We start from the raw sequence: 19,592 nt of genomic DNA, 5'->3' as shown, positions 1-19,592 counted from the left end.
GCCAATATTGCTCACCTTGGAAACTACGTCCAAATCTGTTGTTGAGGGTTGCCACAATTTATTACACCAAGTGGCCTCTCATTGAGACACCTGATTCCTGTCCAGTCTGTGTTAGAGGAACAGTAACAATCAGTACCTCCATTCTCATGTGGGGTGGAGGGAGGGGGGATTTTAAGCTTTGCTCTTTGGTCAATGATTACTTGATATATCACTTGAAATGAGTCTCATTTTAATGTCTGTTTCTCAACTAATAACTGTTAATCACATCATACATCCCCAAAGTTGGATGTTTTTGAGAACTGTTCTATTTTTGCTATCACCCTAACAGCCTTCAACAGTTAGTGGGGTCTTGGTAACTGTTGGTTTGGGAGGGAGGGTTGATTTTGGTTTTTGTTTTATTTTGTATCATTTACGTTTTCTTGTTCAATCTTTGCTCAAACCCAAGAACTTTAGCTGCTAGGTTAGAACTCCTGTCTGCTTTCCTGAGCCTTGTTGCTAGTCTTTATGTTATTCTGGTTTGTTCCTTCTTACCCTGCTAACTTCTAGCTGGACTGAAGGGTAAGTGTTCCCCTATAGCTAGCACAGCTCAGATAATCAGACTAGATTATCTGACACCTGCAATGTGCTTCCTCCCTATCCTCTTAAATCTCCCTCATGTCTAGACTTTGTAGTAAAACTTTTCATGTTATTTTCCTGACCTTAGGTTTGAAATGTAAGCTTCCATACCGAAACTAGGATGCATGTGATGTGTGCATAATTGCCTCCTCTCCTTGGCTTTCATATTGGCATCAAATGATCCTCTGAGTAAAGCCAACCATTAACATCTCCTGATTTTTTTCATTCCAAGAATATTAATTAGCATCACAACAAAATGGCAAATAATGCCTTTGCTTCATGGAATTTACAGCTACCTGACTGCTTAATGCCTGAAAACAGATCATTTTGCACTCTGATAATGTGGTGTTTCTCCTCTCCCATTCCAAAGATTAGAACGGTCAGCGGTACCTGTGGGGCAGTAGCCGTGGATACCGTAACAAATAGAAAGGTGGGGTAGGAGACCCAAAAAGGTTAGCTGAACACGATTTCAAGAAAGTGCAGAATACAATTGATAAAGTAAATGCATTATTTGAACACTAAAGAGGTCGTTGTACTTGACTTGAGGGTGTGATCCAAGTAAGACCCACAAGAGGATTCATTTTGAAAGGAGAGCTCTAATACATGGGACTGCCACACACAGGATATTAAGGACGTGATTGAGTCCATATAGTTGATTCACAAAAGCTTCGGAATCACAACCCCCCCCCCCCCCCGCCCAGAGGGTTTGGACCTCTGGTCTCGAATGTCTCTCCGCCAGCCACCCCACCCCCAAGAACAAGGATAGCAATAACTGTTTTGACATCATTTGTATTTGTATTAATTTCTCTTAATATACACCTGTAAGAGAAAAAAGAAACTTTAAAACTTACAAAAACCTTTCTCTTCGCTGAGTTACTGATGAAAGAGAATCTACAATTCTTTTATTCATAGAAGGCAAAGCTGTCCACCCAATGTGTTGAGGGAAGACTTGGCCTTAGAAGGAAATAGATAAATCAGTCAAGAGAGCAGGCAAATATGTACTTGAGTATTCTGAATGCTGATTTAGAAACCGTAGGTCATATCATTTCTCCTGCCCATTTAATAACAGTACTTTCTTCTAATTCTTTCTGTTTCTTTAATTTGCTTTCTTTACCCCTCTCTTTCTTTTTTTCTTTTGTTTTGCATAAATGTACCCCTGGCTAGCAGACAGATTTTTTTTTTCACCACTCCAAGCAGATACTTAATTTAACTTTACTTTACTTTACTTTGAATGTCTGATGAGGCATTTTAAAAGCTTACCGTAGAATGTGAATATAGCGGGAATTTAGGATTTTGCTCTACTTTTTTTTTTAAAGAATGAAAGAAAGGATGGATGAATAGATGATTGAATGAATTCTGTTCTGAGCGAATTTACATATATTTGCACAACAACGCATTGCTATCCTAGTAGATTTCCAAATAGTCGTTTGCCTTTATTTCTTTCTATAGTTTTATCACTGAGAGTTTTGCTGTATCTTCTTATATTGTCAACTTGCAGTTGCTACGTTGCAGGAATGCAATATTAAAGAATTAACTCAATGCCAAATTAATTCGCATGACCCCAAACCACACTGTAAATCACTTTCCTTCTCCTTGCAAAAGTAAATGACTTTTTAAAAAAGAATAGACTCCCTCAATTAGGTCAAAAATTTTCCCAACACCATGATAGTATCTACATAGTGCATATTAAATGAAGGTTCATTTCTTTGTTAAGTGTTTCAGGCACATTTAAAATGTATTATTCATTAATCAGCTGAGCACACTCATGTCATACAGTGATTTACAGTAAGACACATTATTAATTAGCCAACCACAGAAAGTTTATTTTTGCTCATGTCACAGGGAACATAAAGACGTCATCAAGCACTCTGTAAATTCACTGAAAATGTAATAACTACAGCAGGGGAAATTACAGATCATTTATTTATTCATTTTGAGATCATGGACAAAATCTCTACTATGCTTTTTACTCAAAGCAACTGTCTTATAAAGAATTATAAAAATTAACTTGAAATAAACATCACATGTTTATCCCCTTAAGTATACTGCCATAGTAGTTTTAAAGTCAAGATTTTTGCAAAGTGCAATGTGGGCCTTCATAGCTCCTGAGAAGCCATGCTCTCTTGGCCATGCAAGTTAGCTTGACTGAGTCAAGGGGACCATGAAGGAATTAAGTTGTTTCTCAAGGGCAGCAGGCATGGGAAGACCAATCTTTTGCTTGCTATGCAGAGCTCAGTCAGGGCACAACATCCCCTCGTTACTTGATCATGCCAAGAAAAACTCTTCTAGAAAAATCTGTAAACAGCCAGCTGCCATCAATCATTGTCATTTCTCTATTTCATGTCTTCTGATGAGGTTGACTACTGTCATTGTTCGTTATTGTCCAAACCATACATTCACTCTTGTACTGTCAAGCAGATATGACAAGCACACATTTTCCATATAAGAAAGATACAAAGTCACCTTTTAATTTGCAGTTGGGGTTCACAATGACTTTAGAGTCACATTAGCTATTCTCTTGCCTCTAGCATCCATCAGGAGTAACAACAGCTATAACTGTGCTCGAAATTTCAGCAATAAAGCAGCTACCTTTAGCTTATTATAAAAGGAATTCATTAGAGAAAGGAGCCTCTCTCAGACAATTTATTAACAATACAATAATTATTTTCAACGGCAGACTTTTTTTTTCTCCTAGCGTATGAAATGTTCCAAAATGTAATATTACAAAATAAAAAGAGAGATGACCTTTTGTCTTCATTCCCTTGGCTGTTAGAATAATAGGAAAATCTCAATAAAATGAAGGTTTGAAAGCTGCATTAGTCCAAGAAAATTACCTTTATTCGGTAGACATTATTGCAAACTTATCTAAAAAATGGTATGTCTGAAACAAGATCACATGCATATGCTTGTTATTAAGCCAAGAGATCATGAAAAATATATGTTTTCCATTGTAAGGAAGAAAAAGGAAACAGATATCAAACATGAAATAAACCCAGGCATCATGATCAAAGAACAACATCACCAGTAGGGTCACCAATTAGTGACGTCACTTGGATTTTAATGAAGTAGATTAAATGAGAGTATAAAATCCACATAATCATATCACTTTAGGAACCAGAATTTTCCCAACGTTCCTTAAATGCCAAACCAAATTGTTTCTGAGCAAAACTTGGGGTAAAGTTTTGATTAGTTTCCACTTGAAAGTGTACTTGCCTTCCAGAAGTCTTTGTGTGCATCAGCCTGCTTTTGTGTCATGGATGCCACTAATAGTGCTTGAAGTTTCTTAATGTAGCTCAGGTATATCAACTTTATTCGCTGAAGATTAGTCTGAAGTCATCTCTAGGCCCATGCTATACAGGACTTCAAAATCTTTATGCAGTTAAACCCCAGAAGGAACACAAGTAGCATTGTTTGGAAGATGTGTTGAATTATGCCCTACCTGCAGAGCCTATAAAATTACACGGCCAGTTTTTAGGACGTTTGGAGCCCTTGCAGACCAAGGAAAACTTAGGAACCATTCAACCAGGTCTGGAAAAGGCAAAGGTCGAAGTCCGTTCTTAAAGTGCAGCCAATCCTTGATTTCTTAAAAAACAAAAAACAAAAAACAAAAAACCCACGTATTAATGAAAAAGAGCATTGGTATGTATCTCCCAAAGCACGAGATAATCCAAACATCATTGGAGATTTCAGCCGCCACTTTAGCCTCCTGATTCTGTTTTGCTTACCCTATGTTTGAATTCATTTTCATTCTCCTGACACAAGGCAAACATTGGCAAAGGAAGCGATCCCAAGGTGTCCTGAATTCAGGAAGTAACTTTCTCATATTTTGCTCCGGGCTGTTTTCCCCTTGCTAACGGCAGCATTGACGTTTTCTTTTTGCTTTAATCGACCAGTTCCAATTGTTTGTACAGGGGAAAATGGAGTTGCAAGGAGCATCTATTTTGTAATGTTCAGCACTGTAGGAGAACAGACTGGGGCAGTGCAAGAATGACTATATGGTGTTGCTTGGGAAGCACCCACAAGTTCTTTGAAACAGAATTTGGAACAGCTGGACCACTGCAGTGTTTTATTTTAAAATAGACAACATATGTAATGCATATGGTCCTAGACATGTATGGAGACACAGGCAGACAATCTGAATGGTATCCAAAGACACCTGCACCTAGAATTCTGTTTCCTTCTATAAGATTTTTTTTTCCCCCGAACAGCACATGTTCCCACTTTTGGATTTGCAAGATGCCATCTGAATCCCCATGTGTGTGACTCCTTAATAAAGTCAATGGGAAGTTTCCTGGGATGGAAGTGTCAGAATAAGTCAGTTAATAAACACCTCCTCAGGACCTGCCTCCTCTGAGAGCTGGCGGGGGAAAGAACAGATCAGAAACTTGCCCTCAAGGAACATATTATCTAGCAAGGGATTCAACTTGTATGTGGGTGTTCTGACCACAGGAAAATTGGAACGTAAACCAGCAAAAACACAGAGATAGGACGTGCGAATTCGTTGTGCAGGGGCAGAGGAGAAGTACAATGCAGAGAGACTGGGAAGGCTCCCAGCTTCCTAGAAGCAATATGGTTTAAGAAACAACCTGTAACTAACATTAGCCATAAATACAGAGACATCCTTGGCTCGCTGAAAACTTTGATCAAGCTGGCTTCAGGAGCACTAAGAAATTTGCCCACTCATAGCTAAGGTTTATTGAGCACTTACTGTGTGCCAGCTGCCCAGGTACTTCTCAGCAGAACCTCTCAGCAACCTTCCCCCCATAGACTCAAACACTATTCTCCGTTTACATACGAGGAGGACCCTCAGAAACACTAATCAGTCTGCGTCACTGTCACATCCCTAGTAATGGCAGGGCTAGCCTCAAATTCAGTCTTTGTGACCCCTTAAGCCCACCCACTTAACCACCTGTTACCCTAGCTCAAATAAACTGTTTACACTGAATTTAGTATATCACCATTTCGTTAAATCAAGAAATAGAAAATATTTGTTGAAGGAGTGACTTTATTTATTTTGATGAAATAAATTCATTATTTTAACACCTATGTCTTGAGTGCCTGCTGTGCACTGGGTACTGAGAGATGCTTGTTCTAGGTGCTGGGAATATAGCAGAGAACAAAAGTACCCAATCCCTGCTGGGACAGAGCTGAAAAATCAGACCCCTTCCCCTGACACCTTAAAATAGTGTTCCTGTTCCCCTCCCCACCCCACTCCTCTTTTTCTGAAGAAAATGAGCTCAGCGAGACTCTCCAAGATTTCATGGTAGACAGTCCCCCTTTCAAGCGCTGTTGAGTGGTTGGAACCAACAACTCAAGAGGCTACATCTGGGTAAATGATGATTTTGAGTAAGCAAAATCCAGAGGCTGTTCGTTTTACCTGCTGGAAACTCCCATTGTGTTAGGCTCTATCTTATACATGTAGACGGTGTGCAAAGAGCTTAGGTGACCTCAGCAAGGGCAGTGAAAATCCAGCTCATTTTACGCCCAGGGAAACTGAGTCTCAGAGATCAACAAGCTGGGATCCCTCAGCTCTTTAAAAATAGAGCTCGAACTAGAGTCCAGACCTCCTAAAGGAGTCCCAGGCTCATCTCCATGTGGGCCGAGAGAGAGAGACAGAGAGAGAGAGAGAGGAAAGAAAGGAAGAAGGGAAAAGGGATTTTTATGTTGACAGAGTGGCTTTCTGAGAAGGAAAACAGGCTGATTTTAAGCATATTTTTCTGTAAGCCTCCTTTAAAACATAAGTGAAGGCAAAATTGGTCTTTAGATGTACTCTAAGCCAGGACTTAGCCCGGTGAAGCTGTATTGTGATGTATCGGGGAGACGGGGAGTAGGATCCGGATCCAGGTCTCCACGGAGGAGCCAAGTTGCCTTTTCAGATGCATTTCCTGAGTGGGCAGGCGGCAAGGTGAAATAGTTCATCGCAAAGTTTTCAAGAGGTTCGACAAATAAAGAAGAAGAGACTTGAGACCTGTGTCCTACATTTAACAGCTACGAAAGAGCCCCCTTCTCTCCGAGCTAAATGACCGGTTCCGCCATCCTAATGGAAGAGCAGTAAAATAGCCGAGCCAAACTGGCAAAGTAAGGCCCCAGGGCCGATTTGTCAGCTTGCAGCCTCTTCTGAGAAATCTGAGAGCAAGAAGCTGGTGCTAGCCAAAATGCCTCATCTCTCTGTAAAAATTGGGAGGCACGAGATGGGTGAGGCTTTTTATAAGGATGAGCAATTAGTGGGCTCCGCTGTTATTTTTCCTCGACTAAAGTGACCTGGGACTGACCCGAAGGGGGTGGGAGGGCATCATCTGTCCTGAGGGATGGAAAGGTGGCACCTGGATTACAGGTTTGCCCTCCTGCAGGGGTGGGGGTGGGTGGGTGCGGAGATTTAAAGTTGGAGCAGGTTTAAGACGCTTGCCTCGGGCCAGAGAAATCTCACACAGACATAGTCTAGAAGCAGCTAGCTTTTTCCCCAGCATCAACTTCGGGCCACCTGTCTTAGTAGCCATCCTGAGTCAAAAGGAGAAATACAGCTTGGAGCCCAAACAACCAACAAAAGAATCCTCATAGATAAAGCACCCGACTTCACACTGAAAGCACTTTCTTGAAGACAAATCCGAGGCAATTAACACAGCAAAGAGAATTCTTTCAGATTCTCTAATATAATTCTCACGCGGGTGATATTCCTTCCAAAAGCTTGTGTTTTATCATCTTAATGGAGCAACTTGGCTATTAAAATACACTTTCTTCAACTTGCCTTCTGGAAGCCATTGCTTCTGTGTGTCTAGGGCATAAGCAACACATCCCGTTCAAACACTGACCACTTGCTGCTTCTATGAAAAATGACTAGAGATTTTGAAAATCTAACAGGAAGAGGGCAAGCATCTGACATACCGTGGATTTAGGTCTGAATGATACACCAAATCTATAATGCGATGAGAAATATTCATCTTAAAGCCAGCCTGCTACCAAAATTCAAGTTTTCAGTCATACCCCAAGCATAGAAGGGGGGGGGGGGGGCGGGAAGCTGCCTGCGATAAAGGGCCATGTATGAAAATCTATCCAAACACCCTCTCAATCAGAAATTGATTTTCCTCCTGTCCAGACAGCATTGCTGGTCCCAGGCAGGTCCCCCCTCTTCCTTCCGGTAGAATATTGCATACCAGGGGATGAATAAACTCTTGCTTAATTTGATATACGATGCTTCTTCTTTGCAGTGAGCATAGCAGGAGAGTGAGTGAACATGAGGTGGAGTGAGCTGATTCCTTTAACGTGTAGGCTCTTCATTCCTACCTCTCCGGGATTTACTTGTTCTCACTTGAGTTGAATTCTGAGTTATTTTGCCGATTGAGTATAGAGTATTTTAGTTACACATATTGAGATTAATTAGTTAGCCCTTAGGAGGTTTTGCTTGCAGCCTTCACCCTGTAAGAAAAAGTGTGAATACATTGAGACTATTAATTCACAATAAATGGCAGATCATAGCCCTTGCTGAGTAAATCTGTTTGTCTCTTTCATAAGCTTTGCTAATTGTAAGCACACTATAAGGCAATGACCTTGGCTATCACAAACTAAATTCCCACTTAACTTATTCTCCAGGTTTCAATGAAAATCTTTTGTTATTATTATTTTCTTTTAGTTTTGGAGGGCGGGGACCCAAATCTTTTGTGAAACCAAATTGGCAATGGGGATTTGGAAGGGGAGGATACAAATATTGTCACTTGGCTGAAAATCAGCATAACCCTTTTTCCAGATAATCCCAATAATTGTAGAGAAATTGCTCTAGATATAACCACTGGAATGGCAGAATCTATTAAAAACCTAAAAAAGCTAACTAGGCTTTTATAAGCAAAGATCCGATCTGCTTTCAGTGTTTGGTGAATTGCAGGCGAAGTTACGGTCGTGTGCTTAGTTTTTAAAGAACAACATAAATGCACTGGAGTTGTGATCATTTGATAAACATATTGATGCCAATATATTTTTGCCTAAATGCAATAAACTCACCAGTAAGTGATGCAAGTTGACAATGGGAGGTAAAAAGAATATCTTGCGGATGTTGGTGGGAGGGAAAGGGGAAACAGCTAGCATTCATAATGCCTAGTGAATTCCTGTGTATTTGAAATGTCAAAGAAAATGTGATGTGTTTCTCTAAATTGTGTCTCTCTCTACATGTATAAATGAACAGACGCAGATAGAGCTCAAAAACATGGCATGGATGAATTTATCTCTTCCAACCCCTGTAACTTTGACCACGCTTCCCTCTTTGAGATGGTGCAACGCCTTACTTTGGATCACAGACTTAATGATTCCTATTCTTGCCTGGCAAGTATATTCTTTGGTCTACAGCAGTTTAAACACGATTAATATTTTTTTTAAATGCGGTATTTCTCTACCTTTATATCAAAAGCTCTTTTCTCTGTTACAGAGCCCCTTTAACAATGGTAAATGTGTTCTTGATTTCCTGGGTTGAGATAGTTTTACTTACCAAAGAAGACAGAGCGGGAGGCAGTTATCAGTAGAGACAGATCCAATTCCCCAGCCTCCCCATCTAAGCTTCCCCCTTTTCAGCTGCTACATGAGAAATATTCCCAAGAGGGTAATCGAGTTTGGCACCTGCTTGTGGAGAACTTGTAAAAATTGCCTCGGTTTCTTAAGACTTTAAGATTCCCCCTCCCTCCCCTTCTCAGATGATAAGACCCTGTGCTTCGGTCTCAGAAATGGATGTGTTCTTTTTGTTTATTTTTCAAAAATTAAAATGATGTGTAAATAAATGTCACTTCGCTTTTCAGAAGCTAAACTGGTTTGGATTTGTTTGTTTGGACGGCTTCTTGTTAGTCATAGTATTCGAAGCATTTTTCACCCTTTGGGGGAATTTTTTATGGTGCTTTAGACATTTGGAAGTCCAGCTCTCCAGCAAGAGCATCAACATTTCTTGAAATCCTGCTCTGAGCCTAGATTTAAATCATTTAAATTCAAGGGACAACTATTATGTCTTTTTAAAAATTCTGTCTTTATTGGATTCCTGAAGATATATTTTGGGCTTTATACTAATCAAATTCAGAAGCCTAAAAAAGACCTGGTTTATTTCCTTCTATAAACCATAAATTGTTACTTCATTTCTTAAAGGTAAATGATATGAATCCCACTTTATAGATGGGAAAGGTGAGGGGACATAACGAAATGACTTTACAAAGAGGAAAAGCCTCATCCCTGAGTCTGCACACTAAGGTTAATGTGTCTGTATATTATAATACTATATAATTTACTAACGTTAACATATTATTGACGATAATATAAATATGATGAAATGTGTTTCTTTCCTATGACACGCTATTTCTTCAATCTATTCTTACTACTTTTTATTTTAAATCCTGGTTTTTTTCCTATAACCAGGAGCCAAACTATTAAAAATAGTAGATAAAATAGTCTTAAAAACAGAAACGGGATTATATGGAATAATTTATTAATCTACGTCTCATAAAAGATTCATTGATGATCTCGGGTTTAGAATCACTTCATCAGAAGAATCTGAACTTTGCCAAATTGGAAAGGAACACATCACTTTGACTTAAAAAAAAAAAAAAAAAAAAAAAAAAAGCTTACCTTGCATTGCAAGGCAATTTTTCCCAAATGTGTTTCCTATGATTATGTGATTATTCACATAATTATAAATTGCATTCATGAAAGTTGTAAGAATATGCCGCTGAGCTGAAATCATTCCCTTTTATGTATAATTCCTATTCTCTTGAGGAATTTTTTAAAGTGTTTTATTTTCAAGACTTTTTTCACATCATCATTTTTTAAAACAATTTTCTTTTTCACCAAGAGATTTGTCACTAAGAAGAGTTAGTAAATGCTCTAAAAAATTAAGCCAGAAGTGAAATTTTGAAACTTGCTTCGCATTAATCACATATAGGCTTAAAAATATGTTCCAAAATCCACAATTAATTATGAATAGCATAAAATCGTTTCCCTCTGCATTTGTATACCTGTATCTATTAATCATTATCCCCAAATTTCAGAACATAACAGCAATTAAAAGGACCTTATCTCCTGCCTCTATATATTTCATTTTCTCATTATTACAATCTTTTTTTTTTTCAGTTAGTTTTGGAGACCGACCAGCAGGGATACATAAATTTTTCTGTGTCTTCGACTGAGTTCCTAATTGATATTTCTTCAACTCTTTTCAAAGCAGCTATTTTGGCATCTACAAAAGACTTGGTGTCATCTGAGTCGTAGAAAATATATTTTAATCTTTCACAGCAGTGTTGTTTCTAAGATTTAGCATTTGGGGTAGCAGATGGAGTGGCAAAGAAGTTGCCTATAGGGGCAGCCCACTGCCTCGACTACTCTCCCGCCCTCTGCAGTAACTTATAATTTGAAATAGGAAAGATGCCGTCTTTCGTTGGATGCATTGCTAAGCTGCGTGTTGTCAATCGAAGATTCCCCAGATCACTGATACAAGATCAGAGTATTGCAGAGGCCTCCCTCTCTGCACTTCTGTGGCCTACACCCGCCCCCTGTCACTGTCTCTTGCCTCTTCTCTCCCAAGGCGGAGAGCAATATTCGAAAGACTTAGAGAGGACCCGCAAAGTAAAATTAGATATATATTTCAAAGAATTCTAAATTCCTGGCTTACAACATACCACCTAAGCTGGTTCACAGGTTTCTCCCCACTAACGAAAAGTTCGCTTTAAGCCACTTTGCTTTTGCGAAAGACCTCCATTAGTACTTGTTTTCAATAACCAAAAGGAATTCAAAGAGGATTTTTCGCTTGTACAAAATGATTATTGCTTCTCCACTATACACCATTTTGGCTTATGAAAGGTTTCACGGGAACGTTCCTTTTTCAGACAGTGAGGGAAACCTGTGGGTTTTTTTAATTTTTATTTATTTATTTTTATTTTCATTTTTGCTTCGGAAAAGTACCAAAACCAAAAGAAGTGATTTGCTTTCAGGCTTGGCTGACGGGTGACCTTGAGTGGATAGTCTCTCAGCCTTCCTGAGCATCTATTTTTTTAAGGGCATCATGGAGGCAGCAATTTCTATGCCATCATGCTTCCCAACTGCTCTGAATCAGAGATTCCATCCAGATTCTCTTTTATAGCAGCGTTTCATCTGGTCATACAGCAAGCAAATAATGAGAAAACAAATAATTGCCAGGGGAAAAAAATAAAGCAAAATGCTAAGCCAGGGCCCAAGAAGCACCTTGGAGTTTAATTGTATCCTGTCTGGTTCACAAGTTGAAAACTTAGTCGCGATGCTCTCTTTGCAAAGTTTGGTCAGTATCTTCATTATAAAATTTTAAAAAAGATTTCCTTTCAGAGGGAAAGAATGTATGAAGTCCTAAAATGTATGTCGACCAATCCTAAAATCTTTAGTGCTTCAGAGTAGGAAAAGCAGAAGACGTGAAATAAGCCAGGGCTACTTCTGTTTTATATTATTTGTGAGTCCCTGAACAGCCCTGGTTTGTTTCCTCATCTGTGAGATGGAGATACACCTGCCCTGCCTACCTCACAGGATTGCTGTGGGGCTCCAGCAAAAGTTCTTTGTCAAGTATAAAGCACAGTACCAATATAAGATGTCATGTTACTGTTTTCTCGTATCAGTAACCAAGCTCTCACCCTGTCTCCACCCCAACATTCTTAGAAGGTGTAAGGTTCAGTGTTAGAGCAGCGAGTGCGATTGTGTTTCTGGAATCATGCTGTCTGCTAATCCGGACTCCACCACTTACTAGTTCTGGGATGCTAGGGAAATTCCATGTCTTCCCTTGAGTTTCCCACCCATCCAACCGGGAAACAGGGCCTACCCCATAGTGCTGTCCCAGGGGTCAAAGGAGCCAGCACACACACAAGGCGGTTAGCACAGTGGCTGGGACTTTAGAAGAAATCAGCAAGCGTTGGCTCTCGAAATTTTTAACCCCCCCTTTTCTAGTTACTTCCAACTGTAGCAGCTCTCCAAAAAGCAAAACAAAACAAAACAAAACACAAAACAGCAACACAAAAAAACCTGTATTTAAAAGAAAGTCTCTCCTTTATTCCCCAAACAGGGCTGGTTCAGTCCTGGCCAGGTGTTTGTCCTAGACGAGTATTGCGCCCGAAATGGAGTCCGAGGGTGTCACCGACATCTCTGCTACCTCAGAGACTTGCTTGAACGGGCAGAAAATGGCGCCATGATTGACCCCACTCTCCTTCACTACAGCTTTGCCTTCTGTGCGTCCCATGTCCATGGGAACAGGTAAGCACTTGTCCAGAGGTATTCCTCAAAAAAAAAAAAAATCTTTTTTTAAGGCACTGGCAATGGTGTATGACTTGTCCTGCTTTTAGAATTGTCTCTAACTCTGTATCCCTTCCTGTTCCTTCTGTAGTACACACACACACACACACACACACACACACACACACACACACAAGGACACACGGGTCTTAGTTTCCTCTCCGTTCAAGAAACTTAAAAGAAATGGCAAACAGGACTTCTAAAGTGGTCTCTGAAGGTAGAACAATCTAGGTTCAAATCGTGGCTCCTCCGTTTACTAGCAGACATGCTGGATGGCAACTGAACCCTCCATGCCTCAGTTGTCTCATCTGTAAAACAGGGATGATAGTGTCCTCATGGGGTGTTTAAGAGGATGCATGTGGACTCAGCACAATGCCTGGAACATGGCAAGAGCCTTATAAATGTTTACCTTTCTTGTTGCTATCATTCGTTCCATAAATATTTAGTGATTATTTACTGAGTGCCAGGCACTCTGGTATACGTTCAGCGTACATGGTGAGCAAAACAAGGCCCCGAACAAGGGCAGGGTTACAGGGAGAGCCAGGCTCTGAAAAAAAGGAGTAATATTCCTTACTAGCATTTGATAAAGGAAGACAGCTCAGACGGCATGTGAGGACGGCAGGGAGGGTGTCCCTGAGGAAGAGATATTGGGCTGAGAACTGAAGCACATGTAGAAGTTGAGTGCTTCCAGGCAAAAGGAACAGCGTGTACAAATGCCCCGCAGACGGAGAAAGCCAAGCACACTTCAAGAGCTGAAAGCAGCTAGGTGAAGCTGGAAGCTAGATACTCATAACACTTACAGTTTAACCATAGAGCTGGGAGGAACTTTAGAGATCACAGTGTAACCCACCCCCTCATTTTATAGGTTTTCTAGACAAGACCAGAACATCAGTTCTCCTAACTCCACACTAAGTACTCTCTTTCTTTAGACGTTGCCCAGCTCCTGGAGGAAAAGATCCATGTTCTGAATAATGCAAAGCGGCAAATAATTTAAGAACATTACCATTTGGCTCTGAAGACATGGAATAAATTTCCACATTGCCACAGCCAGTTTACTATCCCAATGTATGTAGCCTCACATTGCTATAAAGACAAGCCTGCGTTCCCTCGAGCACCACCTCAACCGGTAGCCAGGAAAGGCACATCCAGGAAAAACTAGGTGGCTTCCGAACCCCGAAAAAGTTGGTGCTGCATTTATTTTAAATCAGACCATCAGTTATCTTCATCTTCGCAAGCTAGAGGACTCTGAAATATCTGTGGGATTTGTTGTGTGCTTTTCTTCTCTCTAGTGCTGGGAGGTTTGATGAGATACAACCTCAACATTTAGAACTAGGTAACAATAGCATTGTAGGTTTGAATATTTAACAGGCAACGAGGTTTTCATCACCTCCCATTGTTATAAGGTTTGCTAGCCCCTACACATGACCTTTTATTTACATAAAAAATATTTATGAAAACTCTGATACCTGGGGAGTATCTGTGCATAACTCTGCTTTTTATAAATATGTACACTTTGATGACTGTCTGTTACAGCCTCTTGGACTGAGTTCTTTAAAGAGAGAGAGAGAGAAGTTGCATTATATTCTCTGGGTTGTCACACTGTATTCTACATATGTTACTGAATAAGAAAGTGTTATAAAATAATGAAGTGTTTTTGTAAACTCCCTGGTAAACATCATCATGAATTATGATACACATTGTCTGGATTTCATATTGTAAGACTGCCACTTGATTCACAGTTAGGTTTATACATCTTGTCATGGAAACAGTTTTGGATTTCTTATTTTCTTTTCAGTTCCGATTTTCCTTATGCAAGTTTGCATCTTTTTTTTTTTTGCTTATTATTTTAGTTTGAATGCATTTGCTCTTGCCGTTTGATGCATCCTTCTTTTTCTTTCTTCTGTTTGTGCATGTATGTGTGCTCTTGATTCTCCTGTGGCTGGCCACACTCTGTGCATGCCCCATGCGACCACCCCCTCTCCAAAGTCAACAAATGCATGCATATCTTAGTGGGCTGCTACCAAATACAGACCCTGAAGGGAGCAAAACTCCCTCCCCATCTGAACCAGAGGCCAAAAAAGATACCAAAAAGGAATCCAAAAAAAGAAAAGATTGCAAAACCCAGGCAAATCCAGGGCCCAAAAGGTAAGAAGTTAACGTGTCTATTGGCTTGTGTTTTGCAATGTCTATGCCGTTCCCCCCGTCCACGCCATGACTTCCACCTTAGCAGACAACAAGCTTTGTGTATATCTGAAGTCTCTGTTCCTTTAAGGTTCTTCAAAGATATACTTTAAAAGAAAATCGTAGGCATGGGCAAAATACCATGTATTAGGACCGAATTTGAGTCAGGTGTTTAGTGACTCTTAGAACATTTTCATATTGAAAAAACTGAGCAATGTGTAAACAGAATCGTGAATCAGATTGCTTTTTTAGTGGCATCTAGTTAAGGACCTGGTACCTTACCAAGTCATTCATAATAAGCAACCCGTGCTTTGTAATTTTGAAATTATGTTTAAGGAGCAAATAGAATGGGTTGTCATAAGACGGGTCTATACATTTATAGTAGCTACATCATTTTTAGCAAACCCTTCTCAGTTCCACATTGATCTTATGAAACAAAGCTATCTTTAGATAATGACTTATAATAACACAAAGCAAAACCTATCACCAAACGAATGGCTCTTAGTAGAATCACTTATAGAATGAGGTCACCTTGAAGCCACTTGCAAGTTCTAAAATTGTATTTATCCTCTTCTGTTTTCTTTGTCCTTTAGGGCTGCTCTCATTGTGAATTGATAAAAATGGCTAATTGGTGGCTTTTTCCCCCTTTAAGCTAGACTTGCAGTTATTTCCAGTGTTATCCTTATGTCCTTCCTCACCTTCCCTATCCTCACCACAAATTAATATTGTCCTTTTAAAGTTTTGTTGTTGTGGTTTTGCAACTGATATTCTGACCTGGCATTACCAAAAGACACAAAGTTCATAAGCAGGTATGTTTTACGCTTTCAGTATGAATTTGTTCACTGGAATAATTCTAAGTCCTGAAATATATACAGTTCACCTGTAGGCAGAGTAAATGAAAATACCAGCTTCAGTTCCTAGAGAATGTGGCAGGCTGTCAATCAACATGTATCGGTCTGATAGGGAAGGTCAAAGAAAGCCTCGATTCCATGTGGACACCTGCTTTTCAAAGTTGCAGCATGTAAGGATGGAGGTGAAGTGAAGTTTCTGTTTGTGTTGCCCTAACGAGAGTCAGATTGCAAAGCAATGGTAGCTTGCAGCCAGTGAGAAAGCACACAGAGAATGCTGCGTAGGTATCCTAAGAAGCCTCCCTGGGTGCTGTCCAAGGTGCTGAGTGATCGGCATTGAAACCGAAAGCAAACCGCCACACTTGATTGAGACTGCCCTGTGCCATGAAAAACTATCCAAAAGGATCTTGAATGGTACTTTGATGAGCTTATGTGTGTTCCAGGGTCTATGTGTATATTGAAGGTTTTGATGCAGATGAAATCATAGTATCAAATACCAGTCATGTAGCATTCTGCAGTTTATCCTTTTATACATTCCGTCTCATTCGCTGTAACATCTTCAGGTTATTTTTTACATCCATTTTGTGGAGGATGAAACTGAATGTCTACAAATTTAAGTGGCACACTCAGATATTCTTGAGTCCAAAGCTCTTCCTCTTTGCACTACATCAGCATCGTGTGGAGGTTCTAAAGATCTGAGTTTGGAGTCTGTTCTGCATAAATCCAGAATTATCGTATCTTAATTCTGTGCCTCAGTTTTCTCATCTGCAAAATGAGCATGTAGTATCATAGCACCAGTAATATCCTGTCAAACTCTAAAATTATCAACAAATTAAATAAGCCACTATCATATTCCATAAGTAAAGTTTAATTAAATTAAGGATAATTGCTGCCATTTAGTAAGTGCTTGCTCTATGCCGGGGACTGTGTGAAGTGCTGTTTAGATTTATTATCTTATCTTATCCTTATTACATCCCAGGGAAATATTATTATTTGTTTCATCTAGCAGATGAGTAGCAGATGAGGAGTTTGAGGCTCAGATAAGTTCAGTCACTTACTCTGTTGCAAATAAGTGTGTGATCCCAGTTCAAAACACATAGTCTGACTTTGGAGCTTGCATTTGTGTCTGGTGTAAGATGCCAAATTCAGCCATTTGAGAGGAGTTTCAACATTTCCTGGCTGGATACTATCACAGTCATCTGAATTAACTAAAGAGTTTTCTAATTTTGTCCTAAAGATGTCCAAAATCAATATGGCTTACCTGGTAATTTTGGCCTTGTGAAGGAAGCCAGAGTGTATCTGGAGTTTTAGACCACGTAAGAGCAGAGTCTCCTCTGAGCATTAATGAACAACCTTTTGGTGTGGGGAAACCATTTTCCCAACTTTTTTTTTTTTTTAACCAGGATGAACACTATTTGCATGTGAAGGTTATCTATTCTTTGGCCCAGATTAAGAAGGCAATCATGACTCATGGAAACAAATTGCCCTTTAATTGAATTTAACTGAACAATAGAAGCCATTCCTGTTGTCATTTCACAAGCAGCTTTAGATTAGGTAAAATATAGCTTTTTACATAATCATTAACTTTTTACCTATTAATAACTCAGCATACCCAGAGGTGGAGGGAGAGCCCTTTCCTGCTGCAGTTGGAAATCATTAATGGCCACTCATCTGCTGATGACTCAGGTTCTCCCACCTTCTCTGGAAACCTGAGCCACATCTTTGTGAAAAACTATGCCTATGTGAATCTGCAACATCGAATCAAAAGTAGACACATCTGGTCAATCAGGAAGATCACTATTACTTCTAATTCCAGGCACTGGAAGATATGGAACCATCCACATGTTTGGCATCTTTTAGAATAGTGGTTCTTGACTTGATCCTTTATCCCAGGGGATGTTTGACAATGTCTGGAGACATTTTAATTGTCACCTAGGGAAGGGGTGGTACTATTGTCACCAGTGACTAGAGGCCAGGGATGTTTCTAAATATCTGACAATGCACAGGACAGCCCTCTGTAAACAAAGTCCAAAAAACCAAACTCCCAGATGATGGGCTTAAATTTCTCCTTTTTACTTGGGTCTTTTGTTTCTTTTACACGAACTTGTCCTGTGTCTAAAGGCATAAGAATTGCCACCACTGATTTTCACCTTGTGCCGTAGTTCTCACCCTGTAGTGTGCATATAAATCACACAGGGAGCTTGTTAACATGGAGAATACTAGATCCCATCCTGACATAATTTGATTCAGCAAGTCTTAGATGGAGTCAGGCTTCTGTACTTTTAATCATTTCCTCCCCAGGTAATTCTAAGGCATTTGTTCTTCAGATCTCACTTAGTTAAGGCCTTGGTTGTCAAACTTGGCTATACCCTGAAATCACTTGGAGAGCCTAAAAAAGGCCAATGCCATAGCCCCACCCACAGAGGCTCTGATTTAATTAATCTGGGATGTGGCCGAAGTATCATGTTTTTAAAATCTCCCCTAGTGATTCTAATATGTAGCAACGTTTAAGAACTGCTGATTGAGGGAACATTAGTTTGGGCCGGCTCTTTAAAAAAAACAACCCATTTTCTCAAAGAGAGAGGGAAAGAAAAAGAAAATGTGAGTATGTTCAGCTGGTTGCACTTGGCGATCATAAAACCCACAGATGTAAATCTCTATATCTTCTAATTTTTAAATCAGCTCCTAAGGTTGCACTACTTAATTTTCACCATAATATTTTTAGTATTCTTTCTAGATGACATTTAGATTAGCATCACTTTGGTCACTGTCCCGCAGTGACAAGGCAATCAAACAGCTCCGATGATTGCAAGTTGCGTCAATGTTCCTTGGATCCCTTTATTATTGGGATTGGAAATTTTTCTCATTTACATTATTATTTAACATTTCTTGAATGCCAGTGCTGCTCTTCACATATGGCCTGTGTAGAAAGTACATTGTATCAGCAATTAACAAATCCATAATGCCAACCGCCCCAATCCAAAGTAAGCTGCATAGATTAATGAGTCTGCAAGCAGATGTAAGAGAGCACGAGTTCTAAAAATCTTTGAAAACATGTCCCAGGATTCTTTTGGGAGACGTGTCTGGAGCCACAGAGCTGCCTGTGTGCAGAGACTGTGTGATCCCTTGGGTTAGATCTGAAGTACTGAACAATCCAGTTAGCTCATTTTTCTCCTCTGTTGCCCCACCAGTGTCCCTAAGGCAGTGAGTAATTCCATCCATCCAGCTTCCCCAAGCAGAACCATGGGAGTTGTCCTTGCTTCCTCCTTCTCCCTCAGCACCTCACAAGGCTTCGGTTACTATGCCCTATCAATGCCTTTAGGTATCTCTTAAGCCCACCCACTTCTCCTTTTCTTCACTGCCACTACTGAGTTCAAGCGTCTGTCTTCTCTCCTGTGGACCACAGCAACACCATGTCCAGTGTTGGTCCCTCACTCCCAAGCCATGTTGCATAATGTTTTCTTTCATTCCTTTTTTGTGAATGCCTACCTGGAAGCAAATCCATAATTTTTGCACATGTAAATGTCTCTTTTTAGCTCCAATCTCACCTTTCTATCCCTTCCTCCCTCTGTCACACATGTACACTCCTTATGATATTATATCTAGTGCTTTTTAACTCTCTGTCCCCAAAGGAGGGAGAGAGGACTGTGTAGCAGGGTTAGTTCTGTTTTACCGACCTCT

General features: G+C 40.0%; 1 protein-coding gene across 13 annotated transcripts in view; it reads left to right on the top strand.

Annotated features, from left to right (window-relative positions):
- Positions 1-19,592, top strand: part of CADPS (calcium dependent secretion activator) — a 483,782-nt gene that overhangs the window by 332,512 nt on the left and 131,678 nt on the right. For 12 of the 13 annotated variants that reach the window (XM_047847306.1, XM_047847316.1, XM_047847337.1 and 9 more), the window contains 2 exons: positions 8,789-8,925; positions 12,656-12,843. In XM_047847306.1, the coding sequence (XP_047703262.1) occupies positions 8,789-8,925; positions 12,656-12,843 (325 nt within the window). The remainder of the gene's footprint in view (positions 1-8,788; positions 8,926-12,655; positions 12,844-19,592) is intronic. The other variant, XM_047847298.1, reaches the window with a different exon arrangement.

This window comes from Prionailurus viverrinus, chromosome A2 (assembly GCF_022837055.1).
Source record: "Prionailurus viverrinus isolate Anna chromosome A2, UM_Priviv_1.0, whole genome shotgun sequence".
NCBI classification, from domain to species: Eukaryota; Metazoa; Chordata; class Mammalia; order Carnivora; family Felidae; genus Prionailurus; species Prionailurus viverrinus.
Note: the sequence above shows the minus strand (reverse complement) of the source record. Positions and strands in the feature narration are given on the sequence as shown.